Here is a 22,228-nt window from a genome sequence, read left to right on the forward strand (position 1 = left end):
CAAGCTCGAGTCTCGCCAGATCGGTGAGGCTCAAGCCTCGTTGAATGTCAGCGAGGCTCGAGCTCGCCCCTCGCCTGATGTCGGCGAGTTCAAGTCTCGCCAAATCGGCAAGGATCTAGCCTCGCTGGGCATTGGTAAGGCCTCTGCCTCACTAGATTCGGTGAGCTCAAGCTCACTTGACGCTCAAGGCTCACTTGGCCAGTCGTTGGCCATCGTCGTGCCGGCCATCGAAGGAAGAGGAAGAAAGAAAAAAAGGAAAGAAAAGAAAATGAAAATGAAAAAATAATTATAATTTCGATTTTATAAAAAAAAAATATTTTTGTAAAGTTAAAGAGGGAAGAGAGAGATTGTGAGGTTTTGGTTAAAAGTGGGTTCTAAATTCAACTCACTTAAGACCCATCTATCTTAAGTCTTTGATTGTTAAACCCATTTAACTACTTTTTCTTAAAAAACAAGTGACCCATTTATAATTTAAATGGATCATATATGAATCTAAGACCCATTTTGCCACATTTACTGAAAAGGGTGACGAGTCAGCTACGAGGTAAGGATCCAATCCGAGTCCTTCCCGCGGTCACCGCTTCTCCGACCAAATTGAGTTATGCTGATGAGAAAGTGTTAGTATAATTAGGATCGATAAGAAAGTATTGCCAGGACATACGGATAGGAAGAAAACCCTAGCATAAAAGCAGCGATCCACCTGTGGCAACTTTTGATTTATATCTACTTTTGTTGCTCTTTCAGATGAAACGTAAATTTGATCTGAAATAGACAGATTTGTACATTTACATTTTTATTTATCATGGTTATTATATTACATATTAACGGCGCGTATCAAAAATAGATTAATGTTACCGTTAACCTCTTTGAAGGTTGTTGATGTGACAATGATGATGACTTTGCTTTCCATGTGGAGTGATTGGAAAGTTCTTCATTGATTTGATGAATAAGAAAGCGACATGCGGAGATAAAAGGAATTTTGTCTAGAAAAATCTTAGATTTATTATATGGTACATTTCAATCATATCAATTTAATCATATTTTTTTTAATATTTTACCAAACTAGTCATAAACACTTTATTGAATTTGAAAATTACCGACGTTGCATTTTAGGGCCTGCATGGTTGGATTTTATTTGTTCAGAACAGAAATTTCTGTTCTTTTGTTCCTGGGAACAAAAAGGAAGGTAAACGCGTTTGTGTGCGTTTTGTTCCTTTTTTATTCTTTTTTGTTCCTGTGAACAAAAAGAAACAGAAACAAGAAACAAGAAAAACTTGTTTCTTGTTTTCGAACACAAATCGGAAACAAAAAAGGAACAAAATTGTGTTCCTTTTTATTTCGATTTGTGCTCGAACAGCCTCCCTCTCCCCCGCGACGAGCTTCCTCCCGCGACTGCGACAAGCGACGAGCGACGGCGAAGAGCTCTCCTCCGGCGACGTGCGACGAGCGACGAGCTTCTCCTCCTCCGACTCGCGACGAGCGTCTCCCCCGCGACGAGCGCCTCCTCGCGAGCGAGAAATCCATCGTCTTCTCCGGCGCTGTCTCCGACGAGCGCCTCCTCCACCGCTCCTTCACCAGTAAACGTCGTCACCGCTCCTCCTTCACCGATTGTCTTCACTTCGGCGAGAGCTCGAGTGTTAGGGCTCGCTCGAGGAATCGCTTGCCCGTGATCTGCGAGCCGCTTGCTCGAGCGAGTCTCGCAGATCGGGCGAGCGTTGCTCCCAGATCTGCGATACGGCTCGTCCGCTCGCTCGAGATCCGGGCGAGCGAGCGGAGCGGCAGCCGCTCGCTTCGCTCCCGCTCGGGCTCGGCTCGAGCGAGCGAGCAGCGCCGAGCGTCCGCTCGGGCTCGGCTCGAGCGAGCAGAGCGAGCGTCGCCGCTGCTCGGGCTCGGCTCGAGCGAGCAGAGCCGCGAGCTTCGCTTTGCCGCTCCCGGGCTGGCGACGCCAGAGCAGAGCAACAGCCCGCTGCTGGTCGGGCTCGCGGCGCGCGAGCCCAGCAGAGCGAGCCGCGCTCCTCGGGCTCGGGCGACGCCAGAGCAGAGCAACTGAGCTCCATTGTTGCTCGGGCTCGGCGACGCCGTGAGCCTCCATATTTTAACAAGTAAGGGTTTTTTGTTTAGCCTTTTGTGCACTATTACTATGATTGGTTTTCGATTGATGGATTTTGCAGTTCGTTTGTGCTTAGATCGCCAGATTATGTCTCGTGCACAAAGACATATCCTTTCCGGAAGATCAGCCCTGAATGTTTGATGCAATTCCTTCCGAAGAGAAAAAAAGCCTAAAGAAGGTGAAAGCATTGTGGAAGAAGCACTAGCTGATATTTCATCACTTCGAGTTGAAATGGATATGCTATGACTCATGATATGGTAAATTGGTGTTCTCGCTTTTTCTAGTGATGTGCCCACTATCTTTTAACCGATGTTTTTTGCCGATCAAGTGCCACCTAGTGTTCAGGTCGTGGTTCAAACCACGGCACATTCTCTTGTTCCTTTCTAGTTTTAGTGCAAACTCGACGTTCCTGATGTAATTGATAGATTTGTACTCGCATCTCGCCTTACCCCGCATTTATGTGGTTAACGATGTAGGTATAGGTATTGCTTGCCCAACAATGATTAACTTGAGATATGTCGATGCTACAAGGCAATAGTTGAGATTCCATCAGTGAAAGGAAACCCGTGAGCAAAGGGACATTGGTGAAGGAAACCCTGAGCAGTGTACACCGGTGAGGCTCTTTCATTGTTAAGTCTTCACTGTGTGTTTCAAGGATTAGTCGTTGATTCGCGATTTAATTTATTTGTAGATTCCGTGGAAAATCTGCTGGTGCTTGGTTCTATCACCACATGATCCTATGCGTCAAGCCTTCTTAGTGCCTCTTTAGAGGATACAAATCTCTCAGAAAATTCCAATTGAGGTACCATCTATGAATTGTTGTGGGTAATTGGCTGTACATCTTGAAATATCACAGTAATGTGCTGTAGAATTGGTTGACCATGCCTTCAATATTTGAACGCAGGTTGCTTCTGAAACAATTGAAGTTGGAGGTTATCCGATGGCCTGCTTTTTGGAGTACTTTCAAAGATGAATTTGAGAATGAGAAAAACATGCTGGAAGGTCCACCTGTTGAGAAGGCAGCAGAAGTTCTTAGACAGAGAATCGTTGAACTTGGTACTTGCAGAACTGTCATTTTTCTTCTTTTCGGATCATCATTCGGATGTGACTCAATCTATTTTCTGCAGAATATTATCTTCATTTCAAAGTATTACTCGAGGATTACCTCGAAGAGACTTGCAGAGCTGTTATGCCTCAAAGATCTAGGCCGATTGTGTTGAACATTTTGTTTATATTCTATATCAATGTCAATCTTTTTGAATTGTTGCCTAGACCCCTCATTTAGCCTGGTCAACCTACCTGCCTTCAATCCCTGATTGGGGCATGCTTACTGGACTTGGATATAAGTTCCGAATTAGTGAAAAAGAGTTTCTGGTGCATTGAAAGCTGAGGGCTTGTCATGAATTTCTGACTGACAAATATGGGTACTCTCAGCTTAGTCGATTTCTTCTAATATATTTGTTGGGGCTATAAGTGTCATTGTCTCGGCATCATGAAACCATTTCTTGTCCCACGGAGCCTGAAATTCTAATGCGCTTTTGAAGGGTGGAGGAGCTCTGCTATATTGCTAGTATCAACACTCACCACTGCATGTGTTACAAAAGTATATCTCGCTACTAGAGCTTTCTTAATGTGTTTAGAAATTCTGCATAGATGATTCACTTGAGGAAAAGAGCTCTGTTTTTTTTGGGTTGTGTTACCACTGTTGTATGATTCACTCAAGGAGAAGAGCTCAGTTTTTTGGGGTTCTGTTGTCACTATTGTAGAGGGCTTTAATCAAAATCACATGCCTCAACTAATTAAATCAAGCTTGGATGATAGACGATATGATGATATTTATACAAGCTTGGATGATATCCTATCAGCATGGCCTGTTAATTCTATATTATCAATTTAGGAAGCCGAGAAGCATCTCTCCTACATGGTTGTTTCCAACTCCTTGGTGGCAAAGATAGACCGGTCAATGGGACTCATCCGGGAATGATGACAAAAGACAGCAATGACATCTTGAACTTGTGGGCAAAAATTTTGGGAAAGCTGCTTGATCTTGTCGAGAAAAGTTGTCACCAAATGTACAAGGAAACTATGGCTTGTATGGCTATTTTGAGAGCTTGAAGATGCTCTTGATTGAATGGATGATCTCTCTCCCCTTGAGCCCCTCCTCCCTCCCTCCCTCCCCAAAAAAAAAGAGAAGCTGAATGATGCTATTTCACATTGTGGTCTGAAGTGGGACCGAAGATGTTCATCATAGAACTCTCGCGTAGCTGGCTTCAATTTGATTGCATATTTTGCATAGGGGACCAGATCTAGGCCTTGTTCCGGACTGAAATGATATACTGAACACTGCATATGAATGTATTCTGTCTTTTCATGCTTCCTCTTTCCCTCTCCTTTTAATAGAAGATATGTAGGCTTTCAAGGTCCAAAACCGGTACCAACGAAATAGGTAAGGCCACAAGATCGGCACTCATTCAGATTGAAATAAGCGCCTCATTACTAAATTCTGTTTTGCATTACGAATTTTGCCGGCGCTTATGAGGCTAATGCATGCTATTTGTCATTTCCTTCAAGGGACAACGTTTTTCTTGAAGTCGATACTTCAATAGGGGAGGGGCCTTTGTTCTCTGCAGTTCTAGCTCTTGCATTCTTTGTCATGGAAGCTGAAAATATTGGGAAGAGGAAACGATTGAGGCGACCCTTGGTCTATTTCGGCAATAGGCAATCTACATACATTGGGAGTTTTGTTTGTTCATCGAGAAAAAGCTGTAGGAACATCTTTAGCTTTAGCTGTGGAAGTAGTAATGCCCAATTACTGGAACAGCAATTTTGTACATAACCAAACGTGTTTCTGTTCTTTTTCTATTCCAGAAACAGAATTTTTTAACAATTACCAAACGTGTTTCTGTTCTTTTTCTATTCCAGAAACAGAAATTTTATACAGTTACCAAACGCGTTTTTTTGTTCAGAAATTGTTCCCAGAACAGTAAAACACTTTTTTTTATTTCGTTTCTCGGAACAATTTTTAAACGTAAACGCAAACAAACGCGCCCTTAATTAGTGCCAATTGTCCTATGTGGCTTAATCAATATTGATGTGGATAAATTTTTTTACTATTTTAATTTTAATTTTTCTTGCTCATTATGAGGGCCAATGACCCTCGCTTGGCCATGAGCAAGGGCCGTGAAGCGCGGAGTCGGTTCATGCTTGAATGCTCGAAGCGTTGGGGGATGGGGATCGTCATTGGAATGGGATCGAGAGGGCGACCATCCTCGAAGGAATGGAGGAGGTTAAGGACATGGGGGTAGAGGGAGGAAGTTGCCGAGACAAGGGCGAGGCCGTGAGGGTCATGTCCCGCCATCTCAAGGAGCTACCGAGGAAGATGCTCCAGACGGAAGGGTCACCCGCGTCATGGCCGACGCGACCATCGGATGGGCTTTCGAGGTCGCCGAGAGCATGAGGATCAAGACGGCCATGTTTTGGCCTAATGTTGTATTGGGATTGTAACGACCGGACGAAAGGGTCACCTGCGTCATGGCCGACACAACCATCAGATGGGCTTTCGAGGTCGCCGAGAGCATGGGGATCAAGACGGCCATGTTTTGGCCTAATGTTGTATCGGGATTGTAACAACTCGGGCCCCACTGTATAATATTGTCTGCTTTACATTCTCCCCCTTTGGGAGCACAAGGTCCCCGCTGTGGCCCCACACACGGTCGTGAGTTGGGTTTGATACCATTTGTAATGACTCAGCCCCATTGCGTACCGTTTTGGACACCAAGTCCTCACGACTTTAAAACGTGTAATATAGATTAGATAGATCTAAGCCTTATAAACTAACCTTAGGAGATGTGGGACAGGAAACGCACCCCTGCTTGGGCAGTCACAGGGATTGGTCTTAACGCTCTCCATCCCACAACTTATCAAGGCCGGCGTAATCGACGGCTGCGGTACGTAGCATGTGATTTTCCGGTGTTCTGCTGCCCATCACGAAGGCGAAGTCGAGTCGAAAGCAAATTTCGAGGAAGCAAACGGGAAGATGAAATGCTCGGAAGCCGTCACATTACTGTGATGGGGATCAGTAACAAGAAAGGGACCTCGCATCTGCGATTCCTCGTGGCGACGGCGAACGACGGACGGGACTGATGATGCCGGCGCCATCTTGCGAATGGTTGCTCGAGGCGTGACGACGAACGAAAGGTGCAACGACGATTTGATTTCTCGTTGTTCTTTCTCTTGATTTGAACGTCTCTGCTTCGAAACCATTTCTCCACCATCATCTTCCATGTTTCACATCGATTCCTGCATATCATGTTGCCAAGGGGCCCAAGACGATGCCATGTTTGCATGCGGAGGATTCGCAGTCCTCCCATCTTTCCATGCAGAGGTTTGCACAAGAATATTCACAATGCAGCTCAACGAATGGCCTTATTCCCGTAAAAGCACCGACTTTAGGTCAAATTCCAATTCCGGCCCAAACATTTTCTTTGTCTTATAAAAAAAGCACCAACTTGTGCCTGTATGGCAAATCTAACCCAAACATCTTTTTTTATTTTATTTTTGTCTTGTAAAAGCATTAACTTTAGCTCAAAAGCTCCATTTGTTTTGTTGAAAATAAATAAATTAAAAACTAATTTTTTAAAAATAATCATTTATATCGCTTGAAATAATTAATTGGTTGACAATATTTTCACTATCGATAACAATTAATATCAAAACATTTTTATAAATGATGAAAACCTTTTTAATTGGTTCATTTTTTTTTTTTTTTTGGTGCTGGAGAAATCGCTTTGGTCAACAGTCGCCACGTAAACCCCAGATGTCGCTAGCAGGGAAACCATCACTCCGGCGCCACGCGTCAATCACCTAATAGCCCGCCGTCTCCTTGTAACGCAGTTGCAAGGGCTTTGAACCCGACATTCCCTCAAAGGACTGAAGCCTACTCGGCGAAGCCACCACAGTAGGTGGTTTTAATTCGTTCATCTTTGTAAATGATAAAATCCTCGTTTTTAGAAAAAATATTTTTCAAATCATTTATTTTTGCGAAACAAATAGAATCTAAGTCTAGCCCAAACTTTTCTTTTATCTCATAAAAAAGCACATGGTTTTGGCTTGCATCCAAGTTTTGCCTCTATTGAGTTTCCCTAGATGAGGCACTAAAGATTCGATGTGTCATTTCATGTATACTCGGCAGAAACTTATGGATACCCAATCAAAAAGTTGGTGCTTCTTTAGCCCTTTTCTTTTTGAGTTAATACCCTGAAAAACCCCAAACTGGTATATCTGTGACAAATTTATCAAAAACTATTTTTTTGACCATAAAAAACCTCAAACTAGTATACATTTGACAAATTTATCCAAAACTAGTACACTTATGACAAATTTACCCTCTGTTAGTTTTCGTTAAATTTTATTATTAGATTATTAAATAAAATGACACGTGACAGGTTGATCGATATACCAATTTGGAATTTTACACTTCGTTTGTCACAATTTACAATTTTTGTGATTTTTTTGTGGTATTAATCTAATTTAGCACCGGGTATTTTTGTCACAAATTTACCAATTTGGGGTTTTTTGCGGTCGAATAAATTAATTTGGAGTAAATTTGTCATAAATGTGTAAATTTATGGTTTTTTATGATCATCGGGGTAAATTTGTTATAGGTGTACCAGTTTGAGATTTTTCATGGTAAAAAAAATAGTTTTGGGTAAATTTGTCACAAGTGTACCGGTTTGGGTTTTTTAGGATATTAACCATTTCTTTTTTTATTGAGACAAAAGGAAACGTTTTGGCATCGAGTTATAAAGGTAGTGCATTTTATGAGAAAAAAAAAAAAACTGGAGTTCGGAATTAGGGCTCTAGTTAAAATTTGAGTTTTCTTAAAGTGAAATGATGAATGAGTCCCCAACATATTCGTATTTTTTTTTTTTTTTTTTTTTGATCAAGCCCCAACATATTCGTATGAAAAAGGAAAGGGAAATTGTCACAAATGGTCCCTATACTATTACTTAATGTGCAATTTCGTCCCTAAACTTTCGATTGACTCAATTTGGTCCATGAATTTTTTATCGGCTCAATTTGGTCCCTGAACTATTGATAAATGTCCAATTTAGTCATTCGTTACTATTTTTCCTTTTTTTTTTTGCTTATAGTAACGAAATTGAAAAAATAAAAAAAACAACAAAAAGAAAAGAAAAAATAGTAACGAAAAAAATAACGAAAAGAAAAATAACAAAAAAAATAATAACGAAAAAAAAAAAAAAGAAACCCTAGTGAGTACTGTTCATCTTCCTCGCGGAAGCAGCCTTGCCTGCATCGGCCAATTATGCGCTGCTCGCACCGGCCAATTATGCATGGGGAAATATCTCAAATAAAATAAAATAAAATAAACTTGCCTAATAAAATAAATATACCTAATTTAATTTTTTTCTTCTTTCTTTTTGAAAAAAGAAGAAGAAATCTTGGTCGGTTCGGAACTCCGGCGAGGGTACGGCGAGCAGCACGTCCAGCGAGGGTTGACACCGGCGAGGGACTCCAGTGTGGCAGGGCACCGGCGAGGGGCATCGCGGGGCGCGAGGCTTGCTGTCGGACATCGGGGAGAGGCGAGCAACGGCGGTGTGGGCTTTGGCGATGTCGGGTCGCGGCCGGGACAGCGGCACGGCGGCGGTTGAGTGTCGGGCGGAGGTGAGCAGGGGCGTTCAGGTCGTGGCTGCTGCGGGGCTCTCAGATCTGCCGGCGTCGAACACTCGAGCAAACCTGGAAGTTGCAGGCGACTGAGGCGTTGCAAGGTCGACGGGCGGCAGGCGAGACCGGTGGAGCGGCGGTGGAGCAGAGAGGGCTCGTGGGTCACCGTCACGGTCGAGGTCTGCTGGCGCAGTGGCCGGTGCGAGCAAGGCTGCTTCAGCGAGGAAGATGAACAGTACCCGCTAGGGTTTTTTTTTTGTTACTATTTTTTTTTCGTTCTTTTTTCAATTTCGTTACTATAAGCAAAAAAAAAAAAAAAAAAAAAGGAAAAATAGTAACAAATGACTAAATTGGACATTTATCAATAGTTGATGGATCAAATTAAGCCAATCGAAAATTTAGGGACCAAATCGGGCATTTATCAATAGTTCAGGAACTAAATTGAGCCGATCGAAAATTTAGGGATGAAATTGCACATTAAGTAATGGTATAGGTTTTCCCGAAAAGGAAAAAAAATTGGAAGAAGGAGAAAATTCCCAACGGCTATGAGCGTAAAATCGTCCGGGGTAGTTAGAAACCGTTGGCGCGAACACAGAAAGAGAGAGAGAGAGAGAGAGAGAGAGAGAGAGAGAGAGAGACCTCGCAGGCATCGCCGCACCCTCTCTCTCTCTCCTCGATTCCTCAGTCCAAAAGCCCTCCTCTGCGTCTTCCTACGAACTCCACGAGAAGCAAACGCTTCTCCTCCAGCTCCCATCCCATCCATGGCGTCCTTCTCCATCCCCTGCCCCACTTCCTCCGCCTCCCTCGCCTCCCTCCACCGCGGCCGACTCCGATCAGCCTCGGCCTCGGCCTCGAAGCTGGTGCACGGATTCTTCGGCGTGTCGCCGCCAGGAGCTCGTTCGAATCTCCAGGTGAGCTGACGCGCACGCATGGTTTGGAGATGGATGGATGGCAAAAGAAATATTGTAAGTTTCCCCATTTTTCTTTTGTGCTGATGGCGTTCGTAACTTGTGAAGTTCGTGCAGCAGCTGTCGAGCTACTCGAGCCGATGCCGATGCCGATCTCGCGTTCCAAGAGCGAATGCTCTTTCAAATGAGGTAAGTACCTGAGTAGTAAATCACTGCCGATGGCCTGGTTCCTTGTGTCTCCATTAGCTCTTCGCTTCTCGACAACCTTGTGCGATCGCAGGGCTCTGTAGCGGGCGCTGAAACGGATGGAGAGGCGACGAAGGAGGAGCCTCGCCTGCCCGATGCGCCGTCCATTTCGGCTTTCATGAATCAAGTGGCGGACCTCGTTGAGTACGTTTAGACTCGTTCTGCTGTACTCTCGAAAGCACGTTCTTAGCTATATGTGTATATTATGAAGATGATTTTTGAGGCAGAGGGTTTAGTGCTGGCGACGGAAGCCGCTCTCCCCCTGGCGATAGCCTGTAATGAGTCTCGCTAACCCTTTTGCCCTTCTCGCCTAATCGAGAAAAGAAAGAAGTGAATTTCATTTGTTTCGTGTTGTTTCGGGGTTCATCCATCGTGTTGTTTGACAGGTTAGTCGATTCACGAGACATCGTCGAGCTGCAACTAAAGCAGGCGGACTGTGAGGTCACCATCAGGAAAAAGGATGCCCTCCAACAGCCGCCTGTTGCGGCTCCCGTTTATATGGGGCCACCCCCTTCTCCACAACACCTGTTTCCTCCACAACCCCCGGCGGCACCAGTCCTCCCTCCTGCTGCTTCTAAGCCAGTTCCTTCAACGCCCACTCCGGCAGCACCGGCTGTAAAGCCAAGCACACCATCACATCCGCCACTCAAATGCCCCATGGCTGGAACATTCTATCGATCTCCTGCTCCAGGCGCACCTCCTTTTGTCAAGGTAAACTCCTGGGTCGTTTAATTTTAGTGGCCATATGTTTATGCTGATGCATGCATCAACTAGCCCCAATTCATGAATTGTGGGAGAGGAGAGGGATGAGTCATGACGGATTTTTGAAGTTGGTTGTGCTTGCTTATGCATTTGAAAGATTACAGAGTTTCTGAAATATGGATATGGCTATGCATCCACAGTTTCTTTTATACGACTTCCCTGACAAGTTGGATGGTAGCCTCCTTTACTATGTCCAGTCGGATTTGCTGAAGTGTCTACTGCTTTTAGATGGCAGAAAACCTTAAGTCACCTTAAACAGACTGAAACCCAAATTATGAATTTGCATGAAGTTTTGGCTTTTGAGTGTTGCTATGCAAATTGAATCCAGGTTCTTTCTTGCATACCAATGATGAACTTCATCCAACGTTCTTGTTTGTTTATCCTAACAATTCCTCAAGTTTAGTTCCATGCTCGATCTTTAAGGGTAGTGCTATTGACTACTTGGTGTCAGAAGTTTGACTATACAACACCCTGAATTCAACATATGTCGTGGGGCAATTATCAGGATGTGATAAGCTTCTCCAAGGACAATAGATTAAGAATCAATCTTCTAGGATCTCAGGGTTGACCCAAGGAGGTCCGGCTATATCATTCACCAATTGGAGTATTAATTAACTGGCTTTTCCAATATCATGTTTTCTTCTTGTTCCTCAGGTTGGAGACAAGGTTCAGAAGGGTCAGGTTGTATGCATTATTGAGGCCATGAAGTTGATGAATGAGATTGAAGTAAGTGTCTATATCCAAATTTCAATTAACCTGTTTAGTTTTCGTGTACTTCTTTCTTCCTATAATCCAGGTCGTTTGATGTCTGTTGTGAAGAGAGTATACTGAGGACCGACGGGAATTGTCAGTTAGAAGTAGAGATTTCAGTCAGGCAACCTTTTCTTTTTAGAAAGCCAACGTGCGAATCTTCAGAATAGAGAAGATGGGAAAAATGATGAGTTGGGATGTTAATTAGGTTCTTCTTTTTAGGTCTTTGAGTGCTTTGATTGATTTCAGTTGTTCCATAGCTACTCTAGTGAAAAATTTGTTCAGTTTGGCATTCCTAATTAGAACAGGGCTTCTTTGGATAACTGAAGAAAATCTTGCCTATCCTGCATATTTTATCCAAAAGTTTTGAAGCAATGATATGAACATTGTTTATTACCTTCTATAATAAATAGATATTGTATATTAATTGCTGGCTAAATTCTTCAGCACCAACATAGCTCCTTTTTTTATGTCAGGCTGATCAAAGTGGAACTGTGGCTGAAATACTTGTAGAGGATGCAAAACCTGTTAGCTTGGACACTGTAAATCTCTCTCTCTCTCTCTCTCTCTCTCTCTCTGCTTTGTCATCCTGGTACCTGAAATATGTAATGTCCTGATGATTTTTTTTTTTTTATCTTTCTTGTAGCCTTTGTTTATCATTGCGCCTTGAAGTACCCATGGCTAAATTCTGAGCACGTTGTTCTCCAGTGGAATCTCTTGAAGCAACTGAACTGCAGAGCAGAAGAATGCAGCAGACTAGTCAATTAGATGTCAGACTGATAGTTTCCCAACGGATGAACCAATTTATGCAATACTTTGTCATGGAACATCCAAAAGGACGAAAAGAAATAACTTCCATAAGCATGTTAAATTTGCCGCTTGCTTTTAGTTCAAGTAACTATTTGCAAGACACTGCCAGTGTCTAAATATTAGCCACTTGAGACTTGAGAGGCTTTTTCAATCAGAGTTTCGGATTAGATTCTGCTGTGAAATGAAGGTACGATCTTGCAAGTTGCCTCTTAACAGATGGTTTTAGGAAATAGTGAAATTTCGGGAAATTTTCTTGGTAACAGGACGAAAAAAATCTCCTTTTTAAGGACATACTAGAGGCAATAGTAGTACGCAACAATTCGGCACCAGACTGTCCCATAATACCATTCGCCTTCCCTTTTATCTTGTTAGACGTCGACTCTCTCAAAAGTGTTCCAGTCCTAATTTGAATTTGAGTTGGAGTAGCTGGGGATTTGGTTCAGCCATAGCATTGTTTGGTTTGTTCTTTGAAAGCACTTCTAAAGTATCGATTGCTTGGAAAATCTTGGCAGATGATGTGGTCTATCTAGCCGTGGTTTTCCCCTTCCTTTCTGCGATTTACAAGAATAAATCTGCTCCTTGTTGTTATTGTGGACAACAGATTTTTTTATTGCACTCGTGCATCGGGGGACTGAGTAATTTTCCGACTTAAGTACGACTTTTGCTGACCGACCGAACAGTTTCAAAAGTGCACACATGCTATGTCTGCCATGTTGCAGCTTAGGCTTCCGACCAAATGGTCCGGAAAATTTATGTTCATACCTTCATTTTCTCAGTACAATGTGCCATTTACCATCATGAGAGATTACTGGTGTGAGGCTCATTTCTTATTACTGATCTTAAGAAATTGATCACTTGACACTTGCACCGTTTAGTCACAGTGACGGACTGCTTCTGAACAACGTTTCAGCTGTTCAACAAAATGCTGGATGTTTGCAGAGGAGGATCCCCCTTCAGAAACACTTCTTCTGGCCATTCCTCTGAGCCTTTCTGCATTTTCCTTTATCTGCACATCAGAGAGCAGCTGTTCTAGTTGAGCCTGTATTTTGTGCCTGGAAATGATCTCTGCCTCCCCTGCCTTCAAGTCTAATCCCACCCTCAGTGCGTCGCATATGTAGCTCCTGTTGTAGAACTGATCCGCGAAGCAGGGCCAGCAGAGGAAGGGCACGCCGTTGCTTATGCCCTCCATGGTCGAGTTCCAACCACAGTGCGTCACGAAACAAGATACCGAGGGATGAGCGAGGACCTTTTCTTGCGGTACCCACGACACTATTTTGGCTCTATCCGATACCCTCTCCAAGAACCCGTCTGGGTACTTGATCTTGTCCACGTCAGTGAAGCCCGACCTCACTACCCACAAGAAGGGGTGGCCTGAAAGCTCGAGTCCCAGGGCTAGCTCTTCGAACTGGTTTTGGCCGAAAGCCGCTAGACTTCCGAAGGCAACATATATGACTGACTTGCAAGGTTGCAGGTCGAGCCAGTTCAGGCAAGTGCGGTCCTCGGCCCAAAAGTTTCCGAGGCAATCGGTAGAAGTTAACGGCCCGACTGGTAGTAGTTCGGGGATCAATCCGCAAGCGATGGGATCAAGCTCGTAGAATGAGTTGCAGAGAAGCCAGTTCGAGATTCGGACAGGCTTAGTCACGCCCATAGCATGTCTGAATACGATCTCCTGCATTCTTTGGTCACCTGGACAGCGCCATACGAAATCCACAGCTTTCACGGCAGGAAGTTTCGGCGAGAACTGGATCGCCGTGTCCGAAGGAGCAGATCCTACAGGAAAATAGATTTCATTTCCACTTGTTCTTCCTCGAAATTTGCTTTCAACTAAGGTTGTTTTGATTCTGACTGTTCCAATGTGTGCTTACATTTACTTGAAACAGGCAGTGAAAGCAGAACACGGAAAATCGCATGCTCGGAGAAATTCATCGCGGCTATCCTTGTCGAAGCTGAAACAAGGTAAAAGATACATACCGCAGTCGTCGATTACGCCGGCCTCGACGAGATGTGGGAGAGAGAGCGATAAGACCAGGCCTGGTACGGCAGCTGGCCAGAACAAGGCCCTCTTGATCCCCATTTTCTCGGCGACCTCGAAAGCCCACCCGAGAGTCGCGTCGGCTACGATGCAAGCGACCCTTTCATCCCGAGACGAATTCATCTTCCTCAGAAGCTCCTCAAAATGACAGGACATGACCTTCGCCCTCATCTCAGCAACCTTCTCTATGTCCCTCGGGTCCTTAACCTCTTCCATGCCATCCGGAATGGTCACCATCTCGATCCCGTCCCAACGACGATCATCGTCCCCCGATGCTTCGAGCATTCGAGCATGGACGGACTCCGTGTTTACGAACGTCACCCTGATCCCGTGATGGGCAACCTGGCGCGACAGCTTCAGGAGAGGCCCCACATGGCCCTGTGCCGGGAAGGGTATCGCCACGACGTGCGGCCGCCTTTCCATACTTTCCGGCACGGCGGATAGATGACTGCCTTGTGTGCACGCGCGCCAGAGTGCGGGCGGGCGTGAGAGACAGTGTGTTGTTCCATATTGATCCAACAGAAAACTATATATGAGCAATCATTTGTTTGATGAAAGCTGCGTGGGGAATGGACCACTTCGTGCATCATCTGGGTTGGTCTTTCTGTCTGTCAGCATGAGAAAGATGAAACGTTACTTTCTACTTGGATTAGAAAAGAGGAAATGAAGTAAATGGTCCCTAAAACTTTGTCTTAAAGTGCAACATAGTTCCTAAACTTTAACATAATATACAGTGTCATCCCTTAACTTTAATTTAATGTGCAATATCATTCTTGAACTTTTAATTTGGAATGTGATCTCTAATTTTTTTTTTTTGTACATGTTCAATTTAGTGAATTATATGAAAATATTCAACATGGTCCATGGACTTGAATTGATGGAAGGATAATAGTGAACATTTTCATATAATTCATAGACTATATTGAACATGTACTAGAACTTCAAGGATTACATTGAATAAATTAAAAGTTTAGGGATAACATTAAAAATTGATTAAAATTTAGGGGCAATTTGAATAAATTAAAAGTGTGGGGACTGCATTGCACATTATGAAAAAATTCAAAGACCATTTGTGTCAAAATTTGGAGATCATTTCTCATCTTAGATTAGAAAAAAAGGGATATAACATAAATAATCTTTGAACTTTGACCTAATGTGCAATATAATCTCAACACTTTAGTCCAATATGTAACGTGGTTCTTGAACTTTTAAATTGTTCAATATGGTCCATAGACATTGTCAAAAGTTCAGAAATTACGTTGAACAAATTAAAAGTTCAAAGTTCACATTATACAATTAGATAAAATTTAGGACCACATTGAATAAATTAAAAGTTTAAGGATTATATTACACATTGGGCCAAAATTTAATGATTATTTGTACCATTATCCCTAAAAAAAAAATTGAAAGGTAGCTATCAATCGTCTCTGGTCTATGTCATCAGATGATGTCCATAGGCTTTTCAAACAGTAAACCATTGACCCTTGCTGGACACTCCACAGAACTCTTTTCGGGTCTTGGGTAGTCCGAAGCCCAACGTTCAGGAGACGAGAAGCAAATCAAATCCAAGGCAAGATCGTCTTGAAACTCCACTTTCTTCCTGGCCCAGAGAACAGAAGGCCGAGTCCATAACGATACTGATCTTGTACTCTCATGTTCCCTTTGTTTTGCCTCTCACTCAACATCCATCTTCTTGCGTTATTGTAAGCTCTTCCCTAAGAGTCGCCTAGAAGCTCGAGGCCCAAGGCTCTAGATAGTTAGAGACGCCTTCCCCGTGCCTAGATGGCATTATCCTCAATTGGAGAATTGGGTCAACCTGTGGTTAAGGACATTATCGTAAGATGTGTCAACCCAACTATGGGCATTTAACTCACTCTCACTCACGTCAAGCGTGGGAGGCTACTATACCTACCTATCCGATAATAGCCAGAATCGAAGTTCTTACGTGGTGTCTATCTTCACTACCGTAAGACTCCCTAATTCCATGTTCATCTTTGTCTTCACGACAGAGAGGGAATAGGAGGACAGCGCAATGTCTCTTATCCCAGGGTGGTTCTCCTACCTGTTTCCTCCGTGAGCCTTTTAAGGACCTGGTCCGCGCCACCTAAATAGTTGGAGAAGTTTCATATTGAGTATTTTCAACCAAAGGAGAATCGATTACATAAATCCTACCATCTCTTTTAATTGTTTCTCTCATAAGGAGTTATGTTACTTACGGACATTCTTAATGCCATTTTCTTTCGGGAGAATTACCAAAAAAGTCTTAAACTTATTGTAATTGTGCCAATTCAGTCATAAACTGTTTTTTTGGCCAATTTAGTCCTAAACCTTTATAATTGTGCCAATTCAGTCCTTCCGGCCAAAATTGGCCGGCCGGAGCCCGACGTGGATGCGGCCTAGGAGATAGCTGGCCGGTGAACAATTTTTTAATAATTTTTAATTTTTTTTCTAATTTTTAATTTTTTTGTTTTTTTGTTTTAATTTTTTACCTTCTTCTTCTTCCTCTGGCCGGCCGGCACCGGCTAGAGGCGAGGGCCGGCGAGGCTGACCTCGCCGGCCACCGGCGAGGCTCGCCCGCCGGCCACCGGCGAAGGCGAGCCTCGCCAGATCCGGTTACGGCCTCGCTAGTGGCCGGCGAGGCCGCTGCCGCGATCGGGTGAGGCGAGCCTCGCGGATCTAGGTACGACCTTGCTAGTGGCCGGCAAGGCCGCCGTCGCCAGATCTGGCGAGGCTCGCCTTCACCAATGGCAAGCGGGGGCGAGCCTCGCCGGTGGTCGGCGAGGTCGGCCCGCGACCCTCGCCTCTAGCTAGCCGGCGGCCGGCCGCAGGAAGAAGAAGAAGGTAAAAAAAAAAATCGAAAAAAATTAAAAAAATTATTAAAAAATTGTTTGCCAGCCACTGTCTCCGGCCGGCGTCCACGCGCTCCGACCGGTCAATTTTGGCCGAAAGGACTGAATTGGCACAATTATAAAAGGTTTATGACTAAATTGGCAAAAAAAAAGTTTAGGACTGAATTGACACAATTGCAATAGGTTTAGGACTTTTTTGGTAATTCTCCCATTTTCTTTCTGTACATCCGAAGAGAAAGTATGGAAATCAGGCCCCGTTACATCAGCTTGCAAGAGCAAATGGAGAGCTACAGGAGGCCCCTCGGAAGCAGCAGATGGGTCCGTGAGCCGACGTCCTAGGTTTGCCGAGAAGCATGTGACGACCGGGGATTACGATCCAGAGCCGATAACGAATGGCAATCAAGGACCGCACTTGCCGAACGATGGTGAGCGACAACAGTAAATTTCGCTAAGGTCGATCCCCCTCGAGAATCAATATCAACCGCCAAAAAGCGGATTCTGTGTCCGTGTTGCGGTCCTTCAAGTTCAACCGGCACGATGCTTCCATGTCTCGATCGCAGTGAGAATCCACGACGTCGATCATCAAGAGTCAATCCCCCAACACTCAACTCATCCGGATTACTTTTTGCTCTGCCATCCGTACTGAGTTTTATACCATTTCAACCGAGGAGGCTCTCTCTCTCTCTAAGTTTCAATCTTTCTTTCTTCTCTTCAACTTCTGGAGGGGAAAGATTTGACCCAGATCTCTCCCTCCCCTCCCCGTTTTTCCTTTTATCTCCTCTTGTTTTCTTTCCTTACTCTCTTAATCTAGATTTTGATCTAGGAGTTTTGCTTCTCCGATTTCACATTTTGGAGTTTTTCTCTCCTATCTAGTTCTAGATTTAGAAGTTTTGATAATTAAGGGATCCACCTCTAATTTCAAAGGTGTTCATAGCAGCTTTGATGTGCTTATTCGACATGTTTTTGTTAAAAGCTTTGGTAGTTCACATTCACTAAAGGGCTTACTCTCACAGATGACAAATCTAAACTTGTTCAACATATTTATGCTTATATTGTCTCCATACATTGATGGTGTTGAGGACGCTGAATTTGGACGCACACTATCAAAAGGCAAAGTCATAACTACAATTGGAGATCCTAATATGTGCTCATCATTGGTAATGATGTGTAATTTAGTAATAAGCCATCGATCTTTCGCTTGAACCAGATCTATTCATGAAGGACAAGTGTATGATGATTTCTGCCAATCATGCTCTAATGATGTACCTTGATTTCTGATTTTTGGTTTGTTTTGGAGCTCTATGAGTTTGTCTTATTAGGGTGGCTTTTGGAATTTCCATGGATCTTGTCATGTATTATTTTAATAATGAATGAAAATTTCTTTTGACCAAAATAAATAAATAAATAAAATCGAGGAGTCATCCTTGGGAGACTTGAAATTGTTGACATAGCAATTTAGTTAGCGTTGGCCATCTTATGTGACATGGCCAACATTGACGTAAATAATTTTTGCAACTTTTTTTGTTCTTAAAAAGTTTTTTTTTTTTTGCTTTCCTTTTCCATTTTTTCTTCCTTTTTTCCATCCACCAGCCATTGTCCACCTCGTTGATGGTTGGGAGGTCACTAGCCTTGAATGAGGGACGTTGCGTTTGGGTTGGTGAGGGCCACCCTTGCCAGACTTGAGCAAGGGTTGCCTTCGCCTAGCCTAGCGAGGGTGGCCCTCCTGCGGTTGGTGACCTCCAACGGTCATCGATGAGGCTTGGCAAAGGGAAAAAAAAAAAAAAGAATAGAAAAGAAAAATCCATAAAGTTTAGAAAATATTGAAAAAAAAATTGTTAATGTTAGTGCTACCATGCAATGTAAAATGGCCGACACTGATTAAATCATCACATTGGCAATTTCTAGCTAAAATTAGCCAGAATGACTAAATTGACAAACTATTAAAATGTTTTAGATTATTGAAATAATTGAAAAGTTTAAGACTAAAATTTGACAAAATTAAAAGGTTTATGACCTTTTAGACAATTTTCACAAACTTTATCAACTTATCAGCTTCCTCTGTATTGTACATTACCTACGAATCGAAGCCAATTGCCCTAGTGGAGAGATAACTCCGTTCATCCGGAATGCTATTGAGCGTGTGGTAAAGGAAAATAAATGTAGTTAAAATGCTATCCCATGGAGTTTGATTTTACTTTTCGCTTTGTTTTATGCTCTGTTATGCTTTTACTAGACAATCTCTAATTCATTTTCTATGTAATCGAGCTCTTAACCTTATCATGTTCATTGATTGTTGTATGTGGTTTGGTTACGTCTAATTGATTTCACATTACTCTGATGAATTAAGATTGGTTCCAAGATGTCCTGAAGTGACATCGAGGGTCAGTTAGACGAACGAGTAAAGATTCTTGGAAACAAACCGAGGATGTGAATAGAGCTCTCTACAAGGAAAGAGAATGACAAGGTAACTGACTATTCCTAAGACTTTTCAACCGAATGTAGTTGTTGAAAGAATCTTGCTTTGAAATAAAAGAAATTCTCGGAATTTGAAAAGAGTTATGTCATAACAAAGAAATCCATTCCTTCAAAGCCACTTTCGGCAAAGAAAGATGAAGATCGATGTTGTACCCTCGATCAAGAGTTGACTTTAGCCATGCCCTTACTAATGATTCTGCATTTACAGCTAAATAAATCCGGGTTTACATGTACTTCTATTTACTGTTATAATTGAAATCGGGAAGAATTTTTCTTTTATTTATGGAAAAGAACCAATACTGATTAGTCATGCATCAATTTGGCTATGCTTTCATCCTCGGCCTAAGTGTCAAGTCCGACTCCTTAACCGGTCCACAACCCATTATGTTAGTTAAGTTAGCAATTATAATTGATAGATTTTTACTTACAGCGATATTCTTATATATTATTGCAATTGACTAATTCTTATAGGCCATTAATGCTGAATTATTTTGAGAACTATCACAAAAAGTGCACACTCAATACTTAGGTCCCGAGCAAAATCTTAAAAAGGCTCCAGCCATCAGGCAGGCTGCCCCCCTCCGGGGGGGAAGTGGGCCTTGTACGGGGCTTTTATCTTCAGGGTTTCCCCCACAAGAAACCCAAGGAACAAGCCCGGGGAGGGCAATGAAGACAACCCAGGGGAATCGAAGCCCCTGGAGGTGGGCCGAGCCTCCCCCCGAGCCATGTTGTGTATGCGCATAAATTTAAAACTTTTTACAGAATCGCCTACTTAGGAAACATTTGAAGTATTATTGAATTGATGAAGATTTAGAATAGCGGTATCTCCATGCCTTCGTCAGGTGGGTACACATCCTTTTCATTGAACCGAAATAATTTTGATGGCTAATATTTTGGGTAGGTCATATTTCATTCTTTCAACTCCAATCTTAATTTTCTATTTCATGTTCCCTTGATTTTCTCGCTCCCGTCACATCTATCTTCTTGGTGCTCTTTCAACAAGACCATATCTTCGGTCGGTCGTATTTCATTCTTTCAACTTCAATCTTAATTTTTTATTTCGAGTTCCCTTGATTTTCTAGCTCACTCTATATCTATCTTATTGTGCTATTACAAGCTCTTTCCTAAGGGTTGTCTAGAGCTCGTCACCTAAGATTGTTAATGATGCCTTCTCCTAGCCTAGACGCCACCATACAAGAATGGATTACATAGATCATACCATCCCTTAATAGTTTCTCTCATAAGAAGTCAACTTACTCATTTACGTTCTTAATGCCATTTTTTTTTTTTTGGTAATGGTAATAAATAAATAGAGGAAAGGCCAATTATACAAAAGATCAAGGCACCAAAACTTGCACGCAAGATGAAAATTCATTATGAGTGAAAGGATGCCATGATAAAAAGCCGCAACCGTGGCGTCCCTTCACAAGGACGAACTATACAAAAACAGCAAGCACGGCAGAAAAAAACAACCGGCTAAGCACAAACACCTCAGCAAGGGAGAAAAACTTAATGCCATTTTCTTTCTGTACATCTGAAGGGAAAGTATGGAAATCCAGGACCAATGCATACTATCGTTAAATCAGCTTGCGAAAGGGAAATGGAGGGCTATAGAAGGTACCTCTGAAGCAACAGATGGGGCCGTGAGGCCATGTCCTAGTTTTGCCAAGAAGCCTAGTACATGGAAAATTTGATCGTAAAATTATTAAAAAATTAGATTTTTTAATTATGTTTTAATTTTATATATTATTTTCTTTTACGCCGCCCATGGAAGAAGAAAAATAAAAGAAAAAGAAATGTATAAATATTAAAAATTCAACTTTTTAAAAATAAAAATTTCAATTTGTTTTTAATATTTTGTAAGAACAAATGTTTCATTAACCAAGAAACTGCGCATGACCTTTGTTGACCTGAGCTTGAGGGTCGAGACTAGAACTCGAGTGTCGGAGATCCAAGCATGGCCTTTATGGACCCGAGCTCAAGTGCCAAAGCATCGAGCATGAGCACCAATGATTTAGGCCTAGCCTCAATGGACCTAGTCTGACCACCGAAGACTTGCCCCTAAATGCCGTGACTTGAGAACTAATGTTGGAGTTTCCGTGGCCAAGCATAAAGTTTCGGGCTTAAGTATTGATATCCACTCATATTTTAAAAAACGTTTTCTGGTTTTTCTGTGAATTTTACCATAAAAAAGAAAATATTTTCAAATCCTGAATTTAATCTTATATATTGATTAGGAAAATATTTTCATATTGATCATATATATTGTTTAATAAAACATTTTCTGGGGAAAATTTTGACTCATTTTCCTAAGAAAACCAAACCTCAAGTGCTTTCACTTTTTCAAATAAGAAAGAATGAGGAAAGTGGTTATGTTTATTTTCTCGTTAAAAATATTTTCCATGAATTAAACATACCATAAGGCTACGATCAGAATAGGATTGGAAACGTTATGATAGGATATCAAATCCACAGATTTTGCTATATCCTATAATTAGTGAATTACAATGATAAATTTGGACATATTCATATTATATCATATATATTGTTTAATATAAACAATATATTAATGTAAATGAACCTAAAAGTTGCATAAACGAAA

The 22,228-nt window shown here is 42.4% G+C and overlaps 2 protein-coding genes and 1 long non-coding RNA gene across 5 annotated transcripts; 2 read left to right on the forward strand and 1 right to left on the reverse strand.

Annotated features, from left to right (window-relative positions):
- Nucleotides 1-2,797: 2,797 nt before the first annotated feature.
- Nucleotides 2,798-3,295, forward strand: LOC120290361. Its single transcript, XR_005548284.1, has 2 exons — nucleotides 2,798-2,912; nucleotides 3,015-3,295. It is a non-coding gene; the product is annotated as an uncharacterized LOC120290361 (long non-coding RNA).
- A 6,131-nt stretch (nucleotides 3,296-9,426) lies between these two features.
- Nucleotides 9,427-12,354, forward strand: LOC104420382 (biotin carboxyl carrier protein of acetyl-CoA carboxylase 2, chloroplastic-like). 3 transcript variants are annotated; one of them, XM_010032238.3, is made up of 7 exons: nucleotides 9,427-9,705; nucleotides 9,811-9,891; nucleotides 9,983-10,092; nucleotides 10,335-10,659; nucleotides 11,365-11,436; nucleotides 11,937-12,002; nucleotides 12,107-12,354. In XM_010032238.3, exons 1-7 carry the CDS (start codon nucleotides 9,556-9,558, stop codon nucleotides 12,128-12,130), a joined length of 828 nt encoding a protein of 275 aa, XP_010030540.2. In that variant the 5' UTR covers nucleotides 9,427-9,555; the 3' UTR covers nucleotides 12,131-12,354. The 3 variants fall into 3 exon arrangements, with proteins under 3 accessions (XP_010030540.2, XP_010030547.2, XP_010030553.2); XM_010032245.3 differs by having other exon boundaries at nucleotides 9,820-9,891; XM_010032251.3 differs by having other exon boundaries at nucleotides 9,428-9,705; nucleotides 9,823-9,891.
- A 322-nt stretch (nucleotides 12,355-12,676) lies between these two features.
- LOC104420372 (UDP-glycosyltransferase 83A1) lies at nucleotides 12,677-14,811 on the reverse strand. Its single transcript, XM_010032229.3, has 2 exons — nucleotides 14,242-14,811; nucleotides 12,677-14,040 (listed from the first exon to the last, which is right to left on the reverse strand). The coding sequence occupies exons 1-2, from the start codon at nucleotides 14,723-14,725 to the stop codon at nucleotides 13,142-13,144; spliced, it is 1,383 nt and encodes a 460-aa protein (XP_010030531.2). The 5' UTR covers nucleotides 14,726-14,811; the 3' UTR covers nucleotides 12,677-13,141.
- Nucleotides 14,812-22,228: the final 7,417 nt, after the last annotated feature.

The sequence above is a fragment of the Eucalyptus grandis genome, chromosome 2 (assembly GCF_016545825.1).
Source record: "Eucalyptus grandis isolate ANBG69807.140 chromosome 2, ASM1654582v1, whole genome shotgun sequence".
NCBI lineage: Eukaryota > Viridiplantae > Streptophyta > Magnoliopsida > Myrtales > Myrtaceae > Eucalyptus > Eucalyptus grandis.

What these genes read in the sequence shown, in the direction of transcription:
- LOC104420382 (XM_010032238.3), top strand. Translation starts at nt 9,556, where the DNA reads ATGGCGTCCTTCTCCATCCCCTGCCCCACTTCCTCCGCCTCCCTCGCC. An exon ending in GAGCTCGTTCGAATCTCCAG is followed by an intron (nt 9,706 to 9,810) that starts GTGAGCTGACGC and finishes TAACTTGTGAAG; the next exon opens with TTCGTGCAGCAGCTGTCGAG. An exon ending in CGAATGCTCTTTCAAATGAG is followed by an intron (nt 9,892 to 9,982) that starts GTAAGTACCTGA and finishes GTGCGATCGCAG; the next exon opens with GGCTCTGTAGCGGGCGCTGA.
- LOC104420372 (XM_010032229.3), bottom strand. Translation starts at nt 14,725, where the DNA reads ATGGAAAGGCGGCCGCACGTCGTGGCGATACCCTTCCCGGCACAGGGC. An exon ending in CGGCGTAATCGACGACTGCG is followed by an intron (nt 14,041 to 14,241) that starts GTATGTATCTTT and finishes ATTTTCCTGTAG; the next exon opens with GATCTGCTCCTTCGGACACG.